The sequence below is a fragment of the Oncorhynchus tshawytscha genome, linkage group LG11, assembly GCF_018296145.1.
Source record: "Oncorhynchus tshawytscha isolate Ot180627B linkage group LG11, Otsh_v2.0, whole genome shotgun sequence".
Taxonomy (NCBI): Eukaryota; Metazoa; Chordata; class Actinopteri; order Salmoniformes; family Salmonidae; genus Oncorhynchus; species Oncorhynchus tshawytscha.
The window spans coordinates 23113456-23137686 of NC_056439.1; the positions used below are offsets into that span (position 1 = coordinate 23113456).

At 46.0% G+C, this 24231-nt stretch overlaps 1 protein-coding gene across 2 annotated transcripts in view; it reads left to right on the forward strand.

Annotated features, from left to right (window-relative positions):
* The first annotated feature begins 4969 nt into the window (after nt 1-4969).
* heatr5a (HEAT repeat containing 5a) overlaps nt 4970-24231 on the forward strand; it is a 53990-nt gene continuing 34728 nt past the window's right edge. For both annotated transcript variants that reach the window (XM_024412873.2, XM_024412874.2), the window contains exons 1-19: nt 4970-5123; nt 5995-6281; nt 6894-7105; nt 7476-7584; nt 9546-9695; nt 11736-11907; nt 13696-13853; nt 14062-14311; nt 14741-14896; nt 15713-15963; nt 16169-16280; nt 16495-16647; nt 16795-16894; nt 17365-17474; nt 22005-22168; nt 22435-22598; nt 22919-23024; nt 23295-23485; nt 24070-24229. In XM_024412873.2, the coding sequence (XP_024268641.1) occupies nt 6156-6281; nt 6894-7105; nt 7476-7584; nt 9546-9695; nt 11736-11907; nt 13696-13853; nt 14062-14311; nt 14741-14896; nt 15713-15963; nt 16169-16280; nt 16495-16647; nt 16795-16894; nt 17365-17474; nt 22005-22168; nt 22435-22598; nt 22919-23024; nt 23295-23485; nt 24070-24229 (2844 nt within the window). In that variant the 5' untranslated portion in view covers nt 4970-5123; nt 5995-6155. The remainder of the gene's footprint in view (nt 5124-5994; nt 6282-6893; nt 7106-7475; nt 7585-9545; nt 9696-11735; nt 11908-13695; nt 13854-14061; nt 14312-14740; nt 14897-15712; nt 15964-16168; nt 16281-16494; nt 16648-16794; nt 16895-17364; nt 17475-22004; nt 22169-22434; nt 22599-22918; nt 23025-23294; nt 23486-24069; nt 24230-24231) is intronic.

The window sequence follows — 24231 nt, forward strand, 5'->3', positions numbered from 1 at the left end:
AACGGATACATAATTGTCTTTGGAGAAGCTTGCTCTATTTCTCCCTCTATTTTGTGTAGTCTGAGCCAAATCAATAACGAGTGACTTCTGTTCTCCTCAGCCCATACACTATGAGCAGTGATCATGATTATGATAGAGGTGGTCATGCAGATTTTTAAAATGTAACCTTTATTTTGACAGGGTGCCTGAACCTATTCCAGAATCTATCAACCAGCCTGTCAACGCACATGTTAATGGGAATTCTCTGGTAACAATGGTTGTAAAGCAGTGTCTGTATTTCCATCAATAGTTCAATGGTTTCATATTGAACATTCATTTTCTCCATGTATTCTGCGTGCAAATTCAAGTTGGGATGGTGATCTATGTGTGCTTTATTAGGAATGTGTTCCTAATGTGTATAACTATAACTATAACTCATATGTTCGATGGTCTCTCAACAATAGGGTGCAGCATTCTATCACTTTGAAGTACAAAGGTCTGTAATGAAATTGTATAGATTGTTCATTGTACAGGTTGCTTCTGTTTTGTTTTAGAATAGTATTATTTGTTACAACACAACTTTATTCCACAGCCATAACTGCTCTAGTTGAAGCATTGAGGGTAGAATGTGGGGTGGTGTCTTTGGAAAAAGTATTTAAGGCAAGAGTTATGTCAGGTACAGTGGGGCAAAAAAGTATTTAGTCAGCCACCAATTGTGCAAGTTCTCCCACTTAAAAAGATGAGAGAGGCCTGTAATTTTCATCATAGGTGCACTTAAACTATGACAGACAAAATGAGAAAAAAAATCTAGAAAATCACATTGTAGGATTTTTAATTAATTAATTTGCAAATTATGGTGGAAAATAAGTATTTGGTCAATAACAAAAGTTTATCTCAATACTTTGTTATATACCCTTTGTTGGCAATGACAGAGGTCAAGCGTTTTCTGTAAGTCTTGTAAGGGGAAATTGTGTTATTCTGTTTACCAGTACTTTTATTTCACAAGTGTGTTATTGATTATTTTTCTCATGATCACATAACAAAAGTTGTTTTGTTGGTTGATCATGATGTACTGTTGGGGCATTTAAGCCCTGAACGATGCCTGACAGGCAGTCCCGCCTCCCAGGCTGCGTGCCGCCCCCAAGACCACAGCCAATTGCATGCAAAGAACAACACAGCTAACATGGTAAGTATTTTGAGCTAGCTAGTTATCTATGCTGGTTGTTAGCTTCAATAACTGATATGTGTATGATTATAATGGAAACTTCATGTTATGTGGATAATATTTACATTTACAGGAGGTGAGCTTCATTCCTGACAGGCTGATCAGATTCTATAGCAGCCTCAGAGGCTGATAAGTCAGGATGCTCTCTTGTAGGCTGTTTCATAGGTAAAGCACCTTGCAGGCAGATTAGCTGTCAGCACTTTATAGGCTGATGCATATAATCCAGAGTGGGTGTCCTCTAATCCTGGCAGGGGGGTCAATGTAAATAGTCTGGGTACCATTTGATTAGATGTTCAGGAGTCTTATGGCTGGACACCAAGGAACTTGAAGCTCTCAACCTGCTCCACTGCAGTCCAGTCGATGAGAATGGGGTGTGCTCGGTCCTCTTCTTCCTGTAGTCCACAATCATCTCCTTTGTCTTGATCACATTGAGGGAGAGGTTGTTGTCCTTGCACCACATGGCCAGGTCTCTGACCACGTCCCTATAGGCTGTCTCGTCATTGTCGGTGATCAGGCCTACCACTGTTGAGTCAACAGCGAACTTAATGATGGTGTTTGAGTCGTGCCTGGCCATGCAGTCATGAGCGCAGCCTGAGGGGCCCGTGTTGAGGATCAGTGTGGCGGATGTGTTGTTACCTACACTTACCACCTGGGGACGGCCCGTCAGGAAGTCCAGGATCCAATTGCAGCTGGAGGTGTTTAGTCCCAGGGACCTTAGCTTATTGATGAGCTTTGAGGGCACTATGGTGTTGAACGCTGAGCTGTAGTCAATGAATAGCATTCTCACATAGGTGTTCCTTTTGTCCAGGTGGGAAAGGGCAGTGTGGAGTGCAATTGAGATTGCATCATCTGTGGATTTGTTGGGGTGGTGTGCAAATTGGAGTGGGTCTAGGGTTTGACCAGCCTTTCAAAGCACTTAATGGCTACATACGAGTGCTACGGGTTGGTCGTCATTTAGGCAGGTTACCTTAGTGTTCTTGGGCACTGGCGCAATGGTGGTCTGCTTAAAACATGTTGGTATTACAAACTCGGACAGGGAGAGGTTGAAAATGTCAGTGAAGACACTTGCCAGTTGGTCAGCGCATGCTCACGGTACACGTCCTGGTAATCCATCTGGCCCTGCGGCCTTGTGAATGTTGACCTGTTTAAAGGTCTTACTCACATCGACTTCGGAGAGCATGATCACACAATCTTCCGGAACAGCTGGTACTCTCATGCATGTTTCATTGTTATTTGCCTTGAAGCGAGCATAGAAGTCGTTTAGATTGTCTGGTAGGTTTGTGTCACTGGGCAGCTCTTGGCTGTGCTTCCCTTTGTAGTCTGTAATGGTTTACAAGCCCTGCCACATCCGACGAGCGTCAGAGCCGGTGTAGTACGATTAAATCTTAGGCCTGTATTGACGCTTTGCCTGTTTGATGGTTCGTCGGAGGGTATAGTGGGATTTCTTATAAGCTTCCGGGTTAGAGTCACGCTCCTCAAAAGCGGCAGCTCTAGCCTTTAGCTCAGCGCAGATGCTGCCTGTAATCCATGGCTTCTGGTTGGGGTATGTACGTACGGTCACTGTGGGGACGACGTCATCGATACACTTATTGATGAAGCCAATGACTGATGTGGTGTACTCCTCAATGCCATCGGAGGAATCCCGGAACATATTCCAGTCTGTGCTAGCAAAACAGTCCTGTAGCTTAGCATCTGCTTCATTTGACCACTTTTTTTATTGATCGAGTCACTGGTGCTTCCTACTTTAATTTTTGCTTGTAAGCTGGAATCAGGAGGATAGAATTATGGTCAGATTTGCCAAATGGAGGGTGAGGGAGAGCTTTGTATGGGTCTGTGTGTGGAGTAAAGGTGGTCCAGAGTTTTTTTTCCTCTGGTTGCACATTTAAAAAAAAAATTGAAATTTGGTAGAACGGATTTAAGATTCCCTGCATTAAAGTCCCCGGCTACTAGGAGCACTGCCTCTGGGTGAGCTTTTTTCTTGTATGCGTATGGTGGAATACAGCTCATACAATGCTGTCTTAGTGCCAGCCTTTGACTGTGGTGGTTTGTAAACAGCTATGAAAAACACAGATGAAAACTCTCTAGGTAGGTAGTGTGTTCTACAGTTTATCATGAGATACTCTACCTCAGGCGAGCAACAGCTCGAGACTTCATTAGATCTCTGCACCAGCTGTTGTTTACAAAAATACATTGTCCTCTGCCCCTTGTCTTACCAGACACCGCTGTGCTATCCTGCGGGTATAGTGTGTAACCAGCCAGCTGTATGAAGATAGTGTAGTTGTTCAGCCCCGAGTCCGGGAAGAATAAGATGTTACAGTTTTTAATGTCCCGTTGGTAGTTTAATCTTAATCTCTTAGCTCAAGGTAAGGGACATTTAGCTTTCTAACATTCTAATTTATAAACTGATAATGAGCTCCAAACACAAATGAAAGCATGATGTTAGCATGAAATGTATCATCCCTTGGTGTAACAATCAATAGAAACGTATGCACTGATCCGCCTCAGCCATACTGTCAATCTATAATCAATACTTCCACACTCCTATTTATAGAGTTTATATCTAGTGATCTTGACAATGTCTTGATCATGAGAAAATTATCTGGGATCTCGAAAAAACAAATGTTGTTATGTCTTGATCATGAGATAAATAAGTTGTGATCTCAACATAACGAGGGATTTAAAAACATGTCCTCTCTGGATTTCCGTCAATTTGTTTTGTTCACAAAGTCTGCTGCCTCAGTTTGTATGATGGCAATTTGCATATACTCCAGATTGTTATGAAGAGTGTTCAGATGAATTGCAATTAATTGCAAAGTCCCTCTTTGCCATGGGACAGACTGAGGGACAGATTGATATTCTGCAAAAGGTACAGGGATTGGACTGCTGAGGACTGGGGTAAAGTCATTTTCTCTGATGAATCCCCTTTCCGATTGTTTGGGGCATCCGGAAAAAAGCTTGTCCGGAGAAGACGAGGTGAGCGCTACCATCAGTCCTGTGTCATGCCAACAGTAAAGCATCCTGAGACCTTTCATGTGTGCGGTTGCTTCTCAGCAAAGGGAGTGGGCTCACTCACAATTTTGCCTGAGAATGCAGCCATGAATAAAGAATGGTACCAACACATCCTCTGAGTGCAACTTCTACCAACCATCCAGGAACAGTTTGGTGGCAAACAATGCCTTTTCCAGCATGATGGAGCACCTTGCCATAAGGCAAAAGTGATAACTAAGTGGCTCGGGGAACAAAACATCGATTTTTTGGGGTCCATGGCCAGGAAACTCCCCAGACCTTAATCCCATTGAGAACTTTTGGTCAACCCTCAAGAGGCGAGTGGACAAACAAAAGCCCACAAATTCTGACAAACTCCAAGTATTGATTATGCAAGAATGGGCTGCCGTCAGTCAGGATGTGGCCCAGAAGTTAATTGACAGCATGCTAGGGCGGATTGCAGAGGTCTTGAAAAAGAAGGGTCAACACTGCAAATATTGACTCTGCATCAACTTCATGTAATTGTCAATAAAAGCCTTTGACACAAATATCTAAAGACACTGAAGCAGCAAACTTTGTAGAAATTAATATTTGTGTCATTCTCAAAACCTTTGGCCACGACTTTACAGTTTACCTCTGGTTATTTTGTCTACTTATTTCTTCCCAGGAACCTCAACCCTGTTTTTCACAGTCTGGTACAACCTGTGGCACAATATGTTGAAGGAAATGGGTTGAAAGTGTCTGTATCGATTTATTCTCCTGAAATGTCAACTTTGGCACTTCAATCGATGTTTCTGCGCTCGATTATTCCTAGTTGAAAAGCGGCAGATGTGTTCACTTCGCCAGTGTAGCTACAAATAAATATTATCTTGGACCGAAACATCAACATCTCACCCGAAGTTGCATCAAATACATAGTTAAGTTTTCGCCACAGGTACAGCTTTTACGTTTGTCTTTATTTAGGATGGATGTATTGATAGATACGTTTGCGTGCCAACATTAACGTTAGCTAGCTAACGTCACTATGTTTTGCTAGCTGTGGTAAAGTTAACGTTAGCTTGCAGTGCTAGCTAACCTCATATAGGAATGCATATGTTAGCTAGCTAGTTGTAGCCTGTCTTTCTTTACAAACTAGCGAAGACTGCTCTGCCTGTAACTGGCAGTTAACTAGCGTTAGCCAGCTAACGTCGTTGGGAAAAGCTGGAGAATATGGCTGGCTAGTAACGTAAGTTATCTAGCTGGCTGGCTTGAATGTTACACAATTCGGCCGGATCTTGGCTAACGTTATTGCTGTATGTCCTGCTCTCTATTTGACATTGTGCTCACGATATTTGACATCTGTTACATCTGTCATCAAAGCTAGTGCTAGCTAACTGAGTCATCAGGTCATAAGAAACGAGAAGTTGGAGTGAGGGGTAACGTTATTAGCTAGATTAGTAACTAGTCAGCATAGGTGTAAAATAGACGTGATTCCCCTCCCTGAATGAGCCCTCTCAATAGAATAATGTATGATGATCTAGCTAACAGCACACTCTGCACTGATCCTGTGGGATGACTGTCTGAATAATTCATTGCCTGTACTGTTCCAGATAAACGTTTTTCCACTCCTCGAAAAAAAACAAGGAAGAACCGTGCCCTTCACTTGACAGCCCTACTTTGCAGGAGATCAAGATTTGGCTATTTGTCAACGTCAATATAATTGTTCTGTTTGAGTGACCTGGTTGCGGTGCATTTTATCACGAGGAGTGTCCCCTTTCACATATATTGGAGTATGAACTCTGAGTCTCTTTACTGATGTCTTGCAGGTTTTCCAGGTCTTGATGGAACAGAGCAGTTTTTTCCCGCAGTGAGAGGGAAGAAGCCGTCCTTTTCTGTTTTTGGCTGAAGTTTGGAATTTGTCCGGCTCAGAGGGAGGCAGAGACTGTGGCCTAGAGCGGCTGCAAGAGGAGGGGAAGGAGGGAGGAGAATGGAACGAGCCCACAGTTTGCTCCTGAACGAGGAGGCATGCAGCCAGTTGGGAGAACACCAGAGGGCTGAATTTGTCTTTGAGTGGCTGCGCTTCCTGAAGAAGCTGCTCCCTGCTGCAGACAGGGTGAGAGGAATAAGGAAAGGAGGAGACTAGGGGAGAGCCCAGTGGGTGCTTGCAGATAATGGCCTCCCTGTGACAGACAGCGCTTGGTGCATTCCTAAGCAGAGTCAGATCAAAAGAGAGCCATTTGAACAGGCTGAGATTAGCCCAGTGCTTTTTCTGGGGCCGTCTCTTTTAGCAGGATGCCAGTCAGTATGTCTTTCTAGGCGTGATTAAAGCAGTGAGTGCTGTAAAGGCTAAATCATGGTCTGCTCTGCTGGTTCTGTGTCATGAAGAAAAAAATGAACTACAGATGAAATGTTGATGTGATTTGTCCTGCCAGTAGCCACTATCATTTAGCAAATGGTATCCACGAGTTCCAGCTGATTCTGGGGAAGTAGATATAGGGTCTCAATGCTAATATCCCAAAGTATCCCATTAAAAACATCAGTTGCTCATCATACAAAAATAGGGCTGCCTGACTGTGAGATCTGTTTTATGTCATTACTCATCTATGTCATGTTGTCAATAAATGTTGATGGTTTCATGTTGACTTTAACTCAGTGCTCTTGAATGCAAGACAAATTCTTGTGAAAGGCCAAATAAATTAACTGAACTGAGTGTATTTTCTCCCAGGCGGATGTGAAGAAGAACCAGAAGTGTCTGGTCGAACAGTTGACTGGGATTCTGATTGGTTCTCCGGGCCCCCCGACCCGATGGCTCCTAGCCCACTGCCTGGCCCTGCTCTACAGGGTGGGAGACTCACTCACCTCCAGCCACACGGTGGACAGGTGCAATGACATCATCCGCAGCAAGGACGACTCACCCAGCTACCTGCCAACTCGACTGTAAGTACAGTAGATTGCGGCAGCTGAAATCCCCATCAGTTATAGAGGGGTGATGGTGCATATCAATTATCAGACTGATTACACATTAATGATTATAATGTTTGTTACTCATGGGGATACCTTAAAGCTTCTATGACATTCCATGTTTACATGGCTGTTGAAATCAATCTTGTTATGATTAACTACTGTTCACCGAAATGGCAAAATTCATACAGTAGCATTACTAGTATGTAATGAACTTCTTTTAAATTAAAACAAAACAAAACAGAAGACTTTGGATTACACAGTGGGTGCACTGTGCAGTCAAGAGGAATGGTATTTTCAACATCTGAAATAACTTTGTAACTGATTTCCTTTTTTTTGTCTATAGGGCAGCCATTGCCTGTCTGGGTGCCCTTTATGAACAGCTTGGCCGTTTGCTTGTCAACACATTTAAAGAGACTTTGGCAAATTTGTTGAAGGCCATAAAGTCTGCAGAGGTGAGTGTACAATTTAAAGGATCTGCAATGGTAATGCAAAAATGTATTGATATACCACTGTGCTAGCCAGTGGCAATATGAAGGCCAGTGTTTTATGTCTGAATAGCTGATAGACATTGAGTATAAGAAAACATTAAGGACACCTTCCTAATTTTGAGTTGCATCCCCCTTTTTGCCCTCAGAATAGCCTCAATTTGTCGGGGCAGGGACTCTTGAAGGTGTCAAGCCTTCCACAGGGATGCTAGCCCATGTTGACTCCAATGCTTCCCACAGTTGTGTCAAGTTGGCTAGATGTCCCTTGGGTGGTGGACCATTCTTGATACACACGGGAAACTTTTGTGTGTAAAACCAAGCAGCGTTGCACTTCTTGACACAAATCGGTGTGCCTGGAACCTACTACCATATCCTGTTCAAAAGCACTTAAACTTCTTTTGCCTTGCCCTTTCACCCTCTGAATGGCACACATACACAATCCATGTCTCAATTATCTCAAGGCCTTTAACCAGTCTCCTCCCCTTCATCTACACGGATTGAAGTGGATTTAACTAGTGACATCAACAAGGGATCATATCTTTCACCTGGATTCACCTGGTCAGTCTATGTCATGGAAAGAGCAGGTGTTCTTAATGTTCAAATTGTATTGGTCGCATACACATATTTAGCAGATGTTATTGCGGGTGTAGCTAAATGCTTGTGTTCCTAGCTCCAACAGTGCAGTAGTATCTAACAGTTCACAACAATACGCACTAATATAGAAGTAAAATAATGGAATTAAGAAATATATAAATATTAGCTTGAGCAATGTCTGAGTGGTGTTGACTAAAATACAGTAGAATAGCATACAGTATATACATATGAGATGAGTAAAGCCGTGTGTAAACATTATTTAAACATTATTAATGTGACTAGTGTTCCATTATTAAAGTGGTCAGGGATTCCAAGTAAATGTATATAGTACAGCAGCCTCTAAGGTGCAGGGTTGAGTAAACGGGTGGTAGCCGGCTAGTGATGGCTATTTAGCAGTCTGATGGGCTTGAGATAGAAGCTGTTTTTCAGTCTCGGTACCAGCTTTGATGCACCTGCCCTGACTTCGCCTTCTGGAAGATAGTGTAGTGAACCGGCCGTGTCTCGGGTGGTTGATGTCCTTAATTATCTTTTTGGCCTTCCTGTGACATCGGGTGCTGTAGGTGTCCTGGAGGGCAGGTAATTTGCCCCCAGTGATGCTTTGGGCAGACTGCAACTACCCTTTGGAGAGCTCTGCGGTTGCGGGTGATGCAGTTGCCGTACCAGGTGGTGATGGAACCGACAGGATGCCCTCAATTGTGCATCTGTAAAATTTTGAGGGTTTTAGGTGCCAAGCCGAATTTCTTCAGCCTCCGGAGGTTGAAGAGGCGCTGTTGTGACTTCTCCACCACACTGTGTGGGTGGACCATTTCAGATTGTCAGTGTTGTGTACGCCGTGGAACTTGAAGCTTTCCACCTTCTCCACTGTGGATAGGGGCTACCTTTGCTGTATCCTGAAGTCCACAATCAGCTCCTTTGTTTTGTTGAGGTTGAGTGAAAGATTATTTTTCTTGAACCACTCTCCCAGGGCCCTCACCTCCTCCCTGTAGGCTGTCTCGTCATTGTTGGTAATCAGGCCTACTATTGTTGTGTTGACTGCAAACTTGATGATTGAGTTGGAGGCGTGTGTGGCCACGCAGTCATGGGTGAACAGGGAGTATAGGAGGGGGTTGAGCACGCTACTCTTGTGGGGCCCCTATGTTGAGGTTTATGCCACTGAGCAGACACTTTTATTCAAAGCGACTTAAAGTACAGTGAGTGCCTATATTTTCAGTATGTGTAGCGTATGTAATCCCTTCGGGGATTGAACCCACAACCTTGGCATGGCTGTTGCCAAGCTCTTACCAATTGAGCCACACAGGACCACTGAAGAATTGTGTTGTCTGTCCGTGCTCCAGTCCCAGGGCCGCTATGAGATCATGCTGAGCGTGGAGAAGATCCTGAGGGGCCTGGGGGTCAGCGCCGTGCCCTGTCACAGAGACATCTACAAGGCTACACGCGCCTGTCTCACCGACCGCTCCATGGCCGTGCGCTGTGCTGCCGCCAAGGTAGCTACTGCCTACCGCTTTCCTCCCTCCAGCTAAACTGCCTCTGCTCCAAACTCATGGGGAATACATAAACTGTATAGCCAGCTGATGGTGCTACCACGTTAAGCATATTACACATTGTTCTCATTCTACATTGTGTTAGGACATATGTCATTCAAACATGCATTCCTCCCTCAACCATGGGGCATACACTGTATGGCTGATGGCGCTATCAAGTTAGGCAATACATTACTGTCATTTTATGTTCTTTTGGTCTCACTGAATCAACAAAGTTAAGACCATGGTCATTCAATTGAGCTTCATTTCACACAGATGCGTGTCTTTTTTTGTTGATTTTTCATATACAGTTGAAGTTGGAAGTTTACATACACCTAAGCCAAATACATTTAAACTCAGTTTTTCACAATTCCTGACATTCAATTCTAGAAAAAATTCCCTGTCTTAGGTCAGTTAGGATCACCACTTATTTTAAGAATGTGAAATGTCAGAATAATAGCAGAGAGTGATTTACTTCAGCTTTTATTTCTTTCATCACATTCCCAGTGGGTCAGAAGTTAACATACACTCAATTAGTATTTGGTAGCATTGCCTTTAAATAGTTTATCTTGGGTCAAATGTTTCGGGTAGCCTTCCACAAGCTTCCCAAAATAAATGGGGTGAATTTTGGCCCATTCCTCCTGACAGAGCTGGTGTAACTGAGTCAGGTTTGTATGCCTCCTTGCTCGCACACACTTTTTCAGTTCTGCCCACAAATTTTCTATAGGATTGAGGTCAGGGCTTTGTGATGGCCACTCCACGACCTTGACTTTGTTGTCCTAAAGCCATTTTGTACAACCTTGGAAGTATGCTTGGGGTCATCGTCCTTTTGGAAAACCCATTTGCGACCAAGCTTTAACTTCCTGACTGATGTCTTGAGATGTTGATTCAATATATCCACATAATTTTCCTACCTCATGATGCCATCTATTTTGTAAAGTGCACCAGTCCCTCCTGCAGCAAAGCACCCCCAGAACATGATGCTGCCACCCCCGTGCTTCACGGTTGGGATGGTGTTCTTCGGCTTGCAAGCCTCACCCTTTTTCCTCCAAACATAACGATGGTCATTATGGCCAAACAGTTCTATTTTTGTTTCATCAGATCGGAGGACATTATTCCAAAAAGTACAATCTTTGTCCCCATGTGCAGTTGCAAACCATAGTCTGGCTTTTTTATGGCGGTTTTGGAGCAGTGGCTTCCTCCTTGCTGAGCGGCCTTTCAGGTTTTGTCAATATAGGACTAGTTTTACTGTGGATACAGATACTTTTGTACCTGTGCCCTCCAGCATCTTCACAAGGCCCTTTGCTGCTGTTCTGGGATTGACTTGCACTTTTCGCATTAAGGTGCGTTTATCTCTAGGAGACAGAACGCGTCTCCTTCCTGAGCAGTGTAACGGCTGCGTGGTCCCATGGTGTCTATACTTGCGTGCTATTGTTTGTACAGATGAACGTGGTAACTTCAGGCATTTGGAAATTGCTCCCAAGGATGAACCAGACTTGTGAAGGTCTACAATGTGTTTTCTGAGGTCTTGGCTGATTTCTTTTGATTTTTCCATGATGTCAAGCAAAGAGGCACTGAGTTTTTTAGGTAGGCCTTGAAATACGTCAACAGGTACACCTCCAATTGACTCAAATGATGTCAATTAGCCTATCAAAAGCTTCTAAAGCCATGTAATAATTTTCTGGAATTTTCCTAGCTGTTTAAAGGCACAGTCAACTTAGTGTATGTAAACTTCTGACCCACTGGAATTGTGATACAGTGAAATAATCTGGCTGTAAACAATAGTTGGAAAAATTACTTGTGTCATGCACAAAGTAGATGACCTAACCGACTTGCCAAAACTATAGTTTGTTAACAAGAAATTTGTGGAGTGGTTGAAAAACAAGTTTTAATGACTCCAACCTAATTGTATGTAGACTTCCGACTTCAACTGTAGATAAGACGGTGTATGTAACATATTTGCCGTCCGTGTATGTTTCTAAATGTCTGTGTGATGTCTGGCAGTGTCTTCTGGAGCTGCAGAGAGAGGCTGTGTTTCTGTGGACTTCAGAGTTGGAGAACGTAGCCACGCTCTGCTTCAGGGCGTTTGAGAGCTCTAACTACGATGTGCGTGTGGCCATCTCCAAACTGCTGGGTACCCTGCTGGCCACAGCCGTAGAGCCCAAACAACCCACTGGTACAGTAGGCTACAATGGATGACAAGAGTTGGTAGAATCGCGATTGTTGAGGTTTTGGGATTAAACTGTCTGCTTTTAACTGTGTTTCTTACTTGTGTGGGATTGTAATGTGGGATTTAGAAGAAACTACACTGCTCAAAAAAATAAAGGAACACTAAAATAACACATCCTAGATCTGAATGAATGAAATATTCTTATTAAATACTTTTTTCTTTACATAGTTGAATGTGCTGACAACAAAATCACACAAATTATCAATGGAAATCAAATTTATCAACCCATGGAGGTCTGGATTTGGAGTCCCACTCAAAATTAAAGTGGAAAACCACACTACAGGCTGATCCAACTTTGATGTAATGTCCTTAAAACAAGTCAAAATGAGGCTCAGTAGTGTGTGTGGCCTCCACGTGCCTGTATGACCTCCCTACAACGCCTGGGCATGCTCCTGATGAGGTGGCGGATGGTCTCCTGAGGGATCTCCTCCCAGACCTGGACTAAAGCATCCGCCAACTCCTGGACAGTCTGTGGTGCATGGAGCGAGACATGATGTCCCATGGAGCGAGACATGATGTCCCAGATGTGCTCAATTGGATTCAGGTCTGGGGAACGGCGGGCCAGTCCATAGCATCAATGCCTTCCTCTTGCAGGAACTGCTGACACACTCCAGCCACATGAGGTCTTGCATTGTCTTGCATTAGGAGGAACCCAGGGCCAACCGCACCAGCATATGGTCTCACAAGGGGTCTGAGGATCTCATCTTGGTACCTAATGGAAGTCAGGCTACCTCTGGCGAGCACATGGAGGGCTGTGCGGCCCCCCAAAGAAATGCCACCCCACACCATGACTGACCCACCGCCAAACCAGTCATGCTGGAGGATGATGCAGGTAGCAGAATGTTCTCCACGGCGTCTCCAGACTGTCACGTCTGTCCCATGTGCTCAGTGTGAACCTGCTTTCATCTGTGAAGAGCACAGGGCGCCAGTGGCGAATTTGCCAATCTTGGTGTTCTCTGGCAAATGAAAAACGTCATGCACGTTGTTGGGCTGTAAGCACAACCCCTACCTGTGGACGTCGGGCCCTCCTACCACCCTCATGTAGTCTGTTTCTGACCGTTTGAGCAGACACATGCACTTTTCATGCCTGCTGGAGGTCATTTTGCAGGGCTCTGGCAGTGCTCCTCCTGCTCCTCCTTGCACAAAGGTGGAGGTAGCGGTCCTGCTGCTGGGTTGTTGCCCTCCTACGGCCTCCTCCACGTCTCCTGATGTACTGGCCTGTCTCCTGGTAGCGCCTCCATGCTCTGGACACTACGCTGACAGACACAGCAAACCTTCCTACCACAACTTGCATTGATTTGTCATCCTGGATGAGCTGCACTACCTGAGCCACTTGTGTGGGTTGTAGACTCCTTCTCATGCTACCACTAGAGTGAAAGCACCGCTAGCATTCAAAAGTGACCAAAACATCAGCCAGGAAGCATAGGATCTGAGAAGTGGTCTGTGGTCACCACCTGCAGAACCACTCCTTTATTGGGGGTGTCTTGCTAATTGCCTATAAATTCCACCTGTTGTCTATTCCATTTGCACAACAGCATGTGAAATTTATTGTCAATCAGTGTTGCTTCCTAAGTGGACAGTTTGATTTCACAGAAGTGTGATTGACTTGGAGTTACATTGTGTTGTTTAAGTGTTCCCTTTATTTTTTTGAGCAGTGTATATTAAAGAACATAGAATATAGTTGAAAATAAAACAATATGGACCCTTCTCTTCCTCTGCGTGTCCTCCTCCCAGCTCACAGACAGGGCTCCAGACGCAGCTCCTTGGAGGAGGTGATGGATCTGCTGACTGGGGGGTTCCTGCGTGGTGGGGCTGGCTTCCTCAGGGCCAGTGGAGACAAGCTCAAAGGAACCAGCTCTGTTAGCAAAGACATCCGCATCGGCATCACTCAGGTCAGCTCTCTCTGTCTCCATCCTACATGTTAGGCTATGAGTGTTTTTCTGACCACGTGGCCTGACCAGGAAACACTTGGCCCAGTAGGTTTTCCTGGTCCGGTCACATGGGTCAGGAAATTTCCTGGCTCTATACATGTGCTCATATGTATTGGGCGCAACTTACTGTTTTCTTTCTTGATTTTGAGTTTGTTCTTGTTCTGTCTAGTCGTGTGTGGTGTTTGTGTCGTGTCTGGGCGGCGTGTGGCTGGAGGCCAACTTCTCCGCCCTGCTGGTCCTGCTCATGGAGCTGGTGTCTCAAACACGGGCCACCCAGACTCCCGCAGATGCCGTGTGCTGCAGACGCTGCATCTCCTTCATCCTCAGGGCCACACTGGGCTCTCTGCTGGGGGAGAAGGCCCAGATTGCTGCTGCCAAGGAGATCTGCCTGGCCATAGGCAAACAGAAGAGGGCCGTGGGTGAGGGGAAGCTTTAATAGACCATTACACATTGATTGACAAGGATGGATTGCGGAAAGATGTTATCAGAAATGTCACCTCTTGAATGGTACATAGGCTTTTCCCCAATTCGTCTTTCCTTGATTTTTTGGGGATTTTCTTTTTGTCACGCCCTCTCCTTCCCTGTTTCTCAAAACGCATTGGACGAGAAGGCCAGCGTGGAGGGACCTCGGATCTTCTCTTCCAATGTGATGGGAGAAATAAGGTGGAGGGTGCAAGGAATCTAGGAAAGGCGAATTGATGAAGTGCCAATTTTGGTTGAGTGGTTAGAAGAATGATGATCTCATACAGGCCCGACGATGTCATTATGTGCATGTCAGCCTTTCAGATTGACAGTGGGGACTCCTGAAGTGCTTTTCCTTGGTGGTCATGGTCATCTTTTCCCTCCAGATGCGGCCATGTGTGATGGGAATGTGGAGACGCGGGTCACCACCACAGACGTAGCTGCCAGTCAGCATGTGTTGGTGTGTGCCCTGCTGGAGCTGGGTAGCCTGGTACAGGGCCTGGCCTCTACTGCTGCATCGCTACTCACTGACACCAGCACAGGTGGGGCCTGAACACACACACACACGCACAGAGACTTGTTCCCAGTCTCTTGTCTCTTCAGCTCTGTCCCCTGAGGAATCTGCGTTAAATGGTCTTATGGAAAAGCTGTGTGTGGTTTTTATGCCATGTGGGCAGTCTCTGTAATGCATGGGAGTGTTCAGTGGTCTATGAAGATGAGTTGGTGACAAAGAGAGTAGAGAGAGTGATAAGAGATGGGGGAGAGCGAGTTGGTGACAGCGAGGGGGGAGAGAGAGTTGGTGACAGCGAGGGGGGGAGAGAGAGTTGGTGACAGCGAGGAGGGGAGGGAGCGTGACAGAGAAAGAAGAGAGGGCAGAGAAACTGTGGAGGTGAGTAGGTCACAGCGCCTGGACTGCTGTGCTGACTCAGGACTCTGTGCTAAACAACATTAGTCTACATCTTCAACAACAAATATGTTTTATATAACCTTTATTTAACTAGGCAAGTCAGTCAAATTCTTATTTACAATAGCGGCCTACCCCGGCTGGGCCAATTATGTGGCACTCTATGGGACTCCCAATCACGGCCGGATGTGATGCAGCCGAACCAGGGACTGTAGTGACGCCTCTTGCCCTGAGATGCAGTGCCTTAGACCACTGCGCCACTTGGGAGTCTTAATGAAGGTTCTATGACAGGATAAAAATAGACCAGTGGAACAGAGCCAGACATCTTATTATATTTTACCTACCAAGTTTCACAGACAAATGCTCAAGGCTCAATATACTGTGTGTGCCTGTCTGAGAGTGTAGTTTTGACACATTTTAACTTCTCTGCTTCTGTGGTATTCCTCCCTCCCAGCCCTGCTGGACACGGTGATCTCAGTTCTGCTCCACCCCAGTGTGTCAGCACGGTTAGCGGCTGCTTGGTGTCTACGCTGTGTGGCCGTGGCCCTGCCTTCCCAGGGGGCCGTGTTGTTGGACCGCTGTGCAGAGAGACTCAACGCCCTCAAGTCCTGCCCCGAGGCCGTGGCCGGGTACAGTTCCGCTATCGCCGCCCTGCTGGGGGCAGTGCAGCACTGCCCACTGGGCATCCCCCACACTAAAGGCAATGTAAGGACTGGGCTTCGTCTGGGTAACCTTGAGCTAGCAACAAATACACATAGGCCTGTTTATAGTCGAGGCCTTGTATGCACACTATTTGTGATTTATGTCTGTTTAATGGCTCTTCCATAGTTCAGTCAGATGCTCCACTAAATCAGTGGGAGCGGATGTAATAGTACAGGTATCTAAACGGTAAGTGACCCTCTGTTCCCAGGTGGTGATGGGTCTGGCCGAGGACCTGCTCCGTTCAGCCACTCAGAACAGCCGCATCTCCATCCAACGCACACAGGCTGGCTGGCTGCTGCTCTCCTCCCTCAATACCCTAGGTATGTCCATCCACCCTCTGCTGATGTGTTTGCTGGACCAATGGGAATAAATGGCCTCATTTTAAAAAAAAATTGGTGTTTTTATTCGGCAGTTAGACATCTTCAGATCTGGGACTTTCTCACACCTTGCCAACTACTGCTGTCTTTGTGTGCAATAGGGATCTTATCTCAGTGAGATTAGCCTGTGTGAATGAAGGTTGATTATTGTCTGTAGGTCCAGCGGTGGTTGAGCACCACCTCCCCAGGATGCTGGTGCTGTGGAGGTGTGCCTTCCCTCCCTCCATCAGAGACCTGGACATGGAGCTCCGCCGTGGGGACCACTTCACCTGGCAGGTCACCCTGGAGGGCCGCGCCGGGGCGCTGTGTGGTGAGATGCGCACTCTTCTATACTCACCGTTCATTGAACACAAGCCGGGTTGTTTCAGTTGAATGCTTATGTTAGTTTAAGTTTTAATTTTCACCTCTAGGTCGATCTGATGTCTCCTAATGTTGATATGTTGTTGTTTTGTCCCAGCCATGAAGAGCCTGGTGATTCACTGCAGAGATCTCCTAACTGATGATGTCATAGGTCGTCTCCTGACCCCCCTGGCCTGTGCTGTGGCTCTGCTCACCAAGTGAGTCACACCAAGTTCTCACACCAGACCTCTGTCATAGGCCATGTTCCAATGTTTGTATTCGTACACCTAAGTATGCTAAAAAGAATTCTGCATAATACTTGTTTCCATATGAGGTGGTATGCTAATGTGGATGGATATTTGACCAGAGAGACTTTAAACATCATCACTGATGAAGACGGCCACTTAGTTCTGGCCCGAAGGATACCACTAGCGCTAAAAGTACCTCCGTGTTAGGTGATCAATATCCAAGAACATTTCTGGTGCTTTGCCAAGTCCCCACTTAACAGCTCACTGTTCAAGGACACAGTCAGCCAAACTGCTTCTCTCATTCCTTCTGAGTGCGGATTGTGTACCGTGTTAATTCTAACCAAACTGAAAAAACAAGAGTAATACTTGACTTGAGACTGTTTTAATAAGCTGCCTTTTTTTTGGGGGGGGGCTGAAACCTATATGCTTGTGTATTGCAGGGTGCCTACTCTGATCAAATCCTATGGAAACCTGATTAAAAACACCTCAGTAGTCTTCAGACTGAGGGTCTATGAGATCCTGGCTCTGTTGCCCCCAAAGACATACGAAGGTGAGAGCTCTTTTCAATGCTACTCTCTGTGACTGCTAGTCATAGACGCTTATACATTGGAAGACTAGCCCTTTGGTGGTTTAAAGGAGATCCTAATAAACATAATGGCCTTTATTTGACCCCCCTCTCCCCATTTGTTTTGTACACTGCTGCTACTCGCTGTTTATTATCTATGCATAGTCACTTTACCCCTACCTACATGTACACTGCTGCTACTCACTGTTTATTATCTATGCATAGTTACTTTACCCCTACCTACATGTACACTGCTGCTACTCACTGTTTATTATCTATGCATAGTCACTTCACCCCTACCTACATGTACACTGCTGCTACTCTCTGTTTATTATCTATGCATAGTCACTTTACCCCTACCTACATGTACACTGCTGCTACTCGCTGTTTATTATCTATGCATAGTTACTTTACCCCTACCTACATGTACACTGCTGCTACTCGCTGTTTATTATCTATGCATAGTTACTTTACCCCTACCTACATGTACACTGCTGCTACTCACTGTTTATTATCTATGCATAGTCACTTTACCCCTACCTATATGTACACTGCTGCTACTCTCTGTTTATTATCTATGCATAGTTACTTTACCCCTACCTACATGTACAAATTACCTCTACTAACTTGTACCCCCGCACATTGACTCGGTACCGGTACCCCCTGTTTTTGTTATTGTTACTTTTTATTTTTTACTTTAGTTTATTTAGTAAGTACTTTTTTGAAGTCTATTTCTTGAACTGCATTGTTGGTTAAGGTCTTAACCTGTTTGAGGTTAATTGATTTGATATAAAATCACTTATCTTAACCCCAGACATCTGGCTCTTCTGTTCCCCCTTCCACACAGAGTTTGACAACATTCTTGTCTGTAAATTGGCATTGTGCTCTTGATTTTTTAAATTTATTTTAATTTTATTTCACCTTTATTTAACCAGGTAGGCCAGTTGAGAACAAGTTCTCATTTGCAACTGCGACCTGGCCAAGATAAAGCATAGCAGTGTGAGCAGACAACACAGAGTTACACATGGAATAAACAATTAACAAGTCAATAACACAGTAGAAAACAAAGGGGGAGTCTATATACAATGTGTGCAAAAGGCATGAGGAGGTAGGCGAATAATTACAATTTTGCAGATTAACACTGGAGTGATAAATGATCAGATGGTCATGTACAGGTAGAGATATTGGTGTGCAAAAGAGCAAGTAAATAAATAAAAACAGTATGGGGATGAGGTAGGTGAAAATGGGTGGGCTATTTACCAATAGACTATGTACAGCAGCAGCGATCGGTTAGCTGCTCAGATAGCTGATGTTTGAAGTTGGTGAGGGAGATAAAAGTCTCCAACTTCAGCGATTTTTGCAATTCGTTCCAGTCACAGGCAGCAGAGTACTGGAACGAAAGGCGGCCAAATGAGGTGTTGGCTTTAGGGATGATCAGTGAGATACACCTGCTGGAGCGCGTGCTACGGATGGGTGTTGCCATCGTGACCAGTGAACTGAGATAAGGCGGAGCTTTACCTAGCATGGACTTGTAGATGACCTGGAGCCAGTGGGTCTGGCGACGAATATGTAACGAGGGCCAGCCGACTAGAGCATACAGGTCGCAGTGGTGGGTGGTATAAGGTGCTTTAGTGACAAAACGGATGGCACTGTGATAGACTGCATCCAGTTTGCTGAGTAGAGTGTTGGAAGCCATTTTGTAGATGACATCGCCAAAGTCGAGGATCGGAAGGATAGTCAGTTTTACTAGGGTAAGCTTGGCGGCGTGAGTGAAGGAGGCTTTGTTGCGGAATAGAAAGCCGACTCTTGATTTGATTTTCGATTGGAGATGTTTGATATGAGTCTGGAAGGAGAGTTTGCAGTCTAGCCAGACACCTAGGTACTTATAGATGTCCACATATTCAAGGTCGGAACCATCCAGGGTGGTGATGCTAGTTGGGCATGCGGGTGCAGGCAGCGATCGGTTGAAAAGCATGCATTTGGTTTTACTAGCGTTTAAGAGCAGTTGGAGGCCACGGAAGGAGTGTTGTATGGCATTGAAGCTTGTTTGGAGGTTAGATAGCACAGTGTCCAATGACGGGCCGAAAGTATATAGAATGGTGTCGTCTGCGTAGAGGTGGATCAGGGAATCGCCCGCAGCAAGAGCAACATCATTGATATATACAGAGAAAAGAGTCGGCCCGAGAATTGAACCCTGTGGCACCCCCATAGAGACTGCCAGAGGACCGGACAGCATGCCCTCCGATTTGACACACTGAACTCTGTCTGCAAAGTAATTGGTGAACCAGGCAAGGCAGTCATCCGAAAAACCGAGGCTACTGAGTCTGCCGATAAGAATATGGTGATTGACAGAGTCGAAAGCCTTGGCAAGGTCAATGAAGACGGCTGCACAGTACTGTCTTTTATCGATGGCGGTTATGATATCGTTTAGTACCTTGAGTGTTGCTGAGGTGCACCCGTGACCGGCTCGGAAACCAGATTGCACAGCGGAGAAGGTACGGTGGGATTCGAGATGGTCAGTGACCTGTTTGTTGACTTGGCTTTCGAAGACCTTAGATAGGCAGGGCAGGATGGATATAGGTCTGTAACAGTTTGGGTCCAGGGTGTCTCCCCCTTTGAAGAGGGGGATGACTGCGGCAGCTTTCCAATCCTTGGGGATCTCAGACGATATGAAAGAGAGGTTGAACAGGCTGGTAATAGGGGTTGCGACAATGGCGGCGGAAAGTTTCAGAAATAGGGGGTCCAGATTGTCAAGCCCAGCTGATTTGTACGGGTCCAGGTTTTGCAGCTCTTTCAGAACATCTGCTATCTGGATTTGGGTAAAGGAGAACCTGGAGAGGCTTGGGCGAGGAGCTGCCGGGGGGCAGAGCTGTTGGCCGAGGTTGGAGTAGCCAGGCGGAAGGCATGGCCAGCCGTTGAGAAATGCTTATTGAAGTTTTCGATAATCATGGATTTATCGGTGGTGACCGTGTTACCTAGCCTCAGTGCAGTGGGCAGCTGGGAGGAGGTGCTCTTGTTCTCCATGGACTTCACAGTGTCCCAGAACTTTTTGGAGTTGGAGCTACAGGATGCAAACTTCTGCCTGAAGAAGCTGGCCTTAGCTTTCCTGACTGACTGCGTGTATTGGTTCCGGACTTCCCTGAACAGTTGCATATCCCGGGGACTATTCGATGCTATTGCAGTCCGCCACAGGATGTTTTTGTGCTGGTCGAGGGCAGTCAGGTCTGGGGTGAACCAAGGACTGTATCTGTTCTTAGTTCTGCATTTTTTGAACGGAGCATGCTTATCTAAAATGGTAAGGAAGTTACTTTTAAAGAATGACCAGGCATCCTCAACTGACGGGATGAGGTCAATGTCCTTCCAGGATACCCGGGCCAGGTCGATTAGAAAGGCCTGCTCACAGAAGTGTTTTAGGGAGCGTTTGACAGTGATGAGGGTGGTCGTTTGACTGCGGCTCCGTAGCGGATACAGGCAATGAGGCAGTGATCGCTGAGATCCTGGTTGAAGACAGCGGAGGTGTATTTGGAGGGCCAGTTGGTCAGGATGACGTCTATGAGGGTGCCCTTGTTTACAGAGTTAGGGTTGTACCTGGTGGGTTCCTTGATGATTTGTGTGAGATTGAGGGCATCTAGCTTAGATTGTAGGACTGGCGGGGTGTTAAGCATATCCCAGTTTAGGTCACCTAACAGAACAAACTCTGAGGCTAGATGGGGGGCGATCAATTCACAAATTGTGTCCAGGGCACAGCTGGGAGCTGAGGGGGGTCGGTAGCAGGCGGCAACAGTGAGAGACTTATTTCTGGAGAGAGTAATTTTTAAAATTAGTAGTTCGAACTGTTTGGGTATGGACCTGGAAAATGACATTACTTTGCAGGCTATCTCTTACTGCAACTCCTCCCCCTTTAGCAGTTCTATCTTGACGGAAGATGTTATAGTTGGGTATGGAAATCTCTGAATTTTTGGTGGCCTTCCTGAGCCAGGATTCAGACACAGCAAGGACATCAGGGTTAGCAGAGTGTGCTAGAGCAGTGAGTAAAACAAACTTAGGGAGGAGGCTTCTGATGTTGACATGCATGAAACCAAGGCTTTTCGATCACAGAAGTCAACAAATGAGGGTGCCTGGGGACATGCAGGGCCTGGGTTTACCTCCACATCACCCGTGGAACAGAGAAGGAGTAGTATGAGGGTGCGGCTAAAGGCTATCAAAACTGGTCGCCTAGAGCGTTGGGGACAGAGAATAAGAGGAGCAGGTTTCTGGGCATGGTAGAATATATTCAGGGCATAATGCGCAGACAGGGGTATGGTGGGGTGCGGGTACAGCGGGGTTAAGCCCAGGCACTGGGTGATGATGAGAGAGGTTGTGTCTCTGGACATGCTGGTTGTAATGGGTGAGGTCACCGCATGTGTGGGAGGTGGGACAAAGGAGTTATCAGGGGTATGAAGTTGACATTAAGGCTGTGGTATTGATTGCTAACCTCAGATATGTTACCCTGATGTCTCCCATCCATCCACACAGAGAGTTTTGGCATCGTGCTGAAGCAGCTGGTGACAGACATCACTGGGCCAGAGAACGTGGTGTGTTCAGAGCTGACGTTACTACCACCCCTCTGTCACAGTGATGACCTGGCACTACTGGGCCCCGCTCTGCAGGACATGGACCAGCACTACATAGAAGAGCAGGTCTGTCAGAGGCCGAAGGGAGTTGTCACCATATCATTACAAATACAACTAATGTATTGGATCTCTGTCACACTCAATCACTTGGTGCTGTGAAACCATAGAGATTGTGTGCATCTGTGAAGGAGGACAAACAAACCTTTAGGATTGAGATGCAGCCATTCAAACGTAGTGCTGTCTGTGTGCGTAGAGAAAGACGTGTGTGTGTGTGTGTGTGTGTGTGTGTGGAGACCTAGGTGTGTGACCTTGCTGTGTTGTGTCTGTTGCAGTTACAGGGGAGCAGTGTTGGAGGAGGGACCCTGGAGTACGACACCTTCACCATCTGTGTGAAATGCCAGGATGTTCCCGCCCCCCTACCCCCGCCTGCTGCCCTAACCACAGCTGCCATACAGCTCTTTGGAGTCATTTTTCCCCACATCATCGTCCCACTGAGGTACACTCACTCACTATGTCTTCCTCTACTTGTGAGGACTTTTAACGGACCAACAATTGATTCCCATTCAAAATCCTATTTTCCCTAATCCTAACATTAACTCCTAATTCTAACCCTAAACCTAAACAAGTGAGGACTGGCAAAATGTCCTCACTTCTCAATTTTAGTTGGTTTACTATTCTTGTGAGGACTTCTGATACTCACAATTACAGTATAGTAAAACTTGTACACCCACTCTACTTTGACACAGACATGCCAACCGCCTAAGTTTCTTACTATGTGGCTCTATGTGCTTAATCGCCTGTCTCTCCTTGTTGCAGAACACAGATTCTGGAACAGTTCACAGAGTCTCTGAAGCAGTTGAAGGGTGTTCGTCAGCAGACTGTCCAGACTCATGTGACTGCCGCCCTCTGCAGTGTCCTAAAGGTATACACTCAGAGTCTGAACTCTGACATATTGGTAGCCCCAGTAGCCTTGCCTTTGGATTACCAACCTATATGATAGAATGTTTTGTTTTTTGTCTCCAGACATTGTCTATAGGTGAATGATAATGCTTTTTTTTTCTCACACAATTTCATCAATGATGTAACAAGTGCAATGTCATTGTGCAATTTCCTTTTTTATGACAAACTATGCGATTACAATTTGTGGATATCCCCACAGTTGTTAACCCCTCTCTCCTTTCTCTGTGTACAGCACCTAGGCTCCAGTCGGGTAGGTTTGGGTCCAGAAGAGGTTCGGAAGCCAGCTCTGGGTCTGTTGGTGGGGGCTCTGGAGAGCTCGAACCCCCTGCTGCGCTGCATGGCTGCTGAGGGACTGTCTCGCTTGGTACAGGTGGTCAACGACCCTGCATTCACCGTCTCCATGACCCTGGTCAGCTTCGACAAGTGAGTGGTCAACCCCCAACCCCATTCCACACACACCGTAGGCTACATACCTCTTCAAAGCTCTTCTCTGTCCTGGCACCCCAATCCCAATGGTGGAAGCAGTTTGCCCCCTCAATGTAGGACCGCAAAGTCCCTGCCCATATTCCCAAAAATATCTGAAACCCTACCTCTTCAAGGAAGTATCTTAAATTAATCTCATGGTGCTGTAATGTGGTTGTCTAAGAGTATAGTTTTGACACATTTTTAACTTCTCTTCTTCTGTGGTATTCCTCCCTCTCAGCCCTGCTGGACACGGTGATCTCAGTTCTGCTCCACCCCAGTGGATCTTAATAAGAATGTGCTAATTGTCAGATCTCTGGATAAGAGCTTCTGCTAAATTACTCAAGTGGAAGATATAAATGTACTAGCACACTGGCACCAGTCTCAAAATATCAACCAGGATCGGTGATATTGCAATGCCTTGCATGGTCCATTTTAGGGTGTGTTCTAAGTTAATGTTGTGACGTTTGTGTGTTGGTTGGACATCCGTTTAGCAGTTGGACAGTGCATAGGACCTCAGATTGATCCCATCTCACCCCCACCAGGTTGAAGACAGCCCGGGATGCTGTGACTCGTACGGGTCATGCCCTGGCGCTGGGTTCCCTGTACCGCTATGTAGGGGGCATCAGCTCTCCCCAGCACTTGTCTGCCTGTGTGGGCATCCTCTTCACCCTGTCCCAGGACAGCACCTCCCCTGAGGTCCAGGT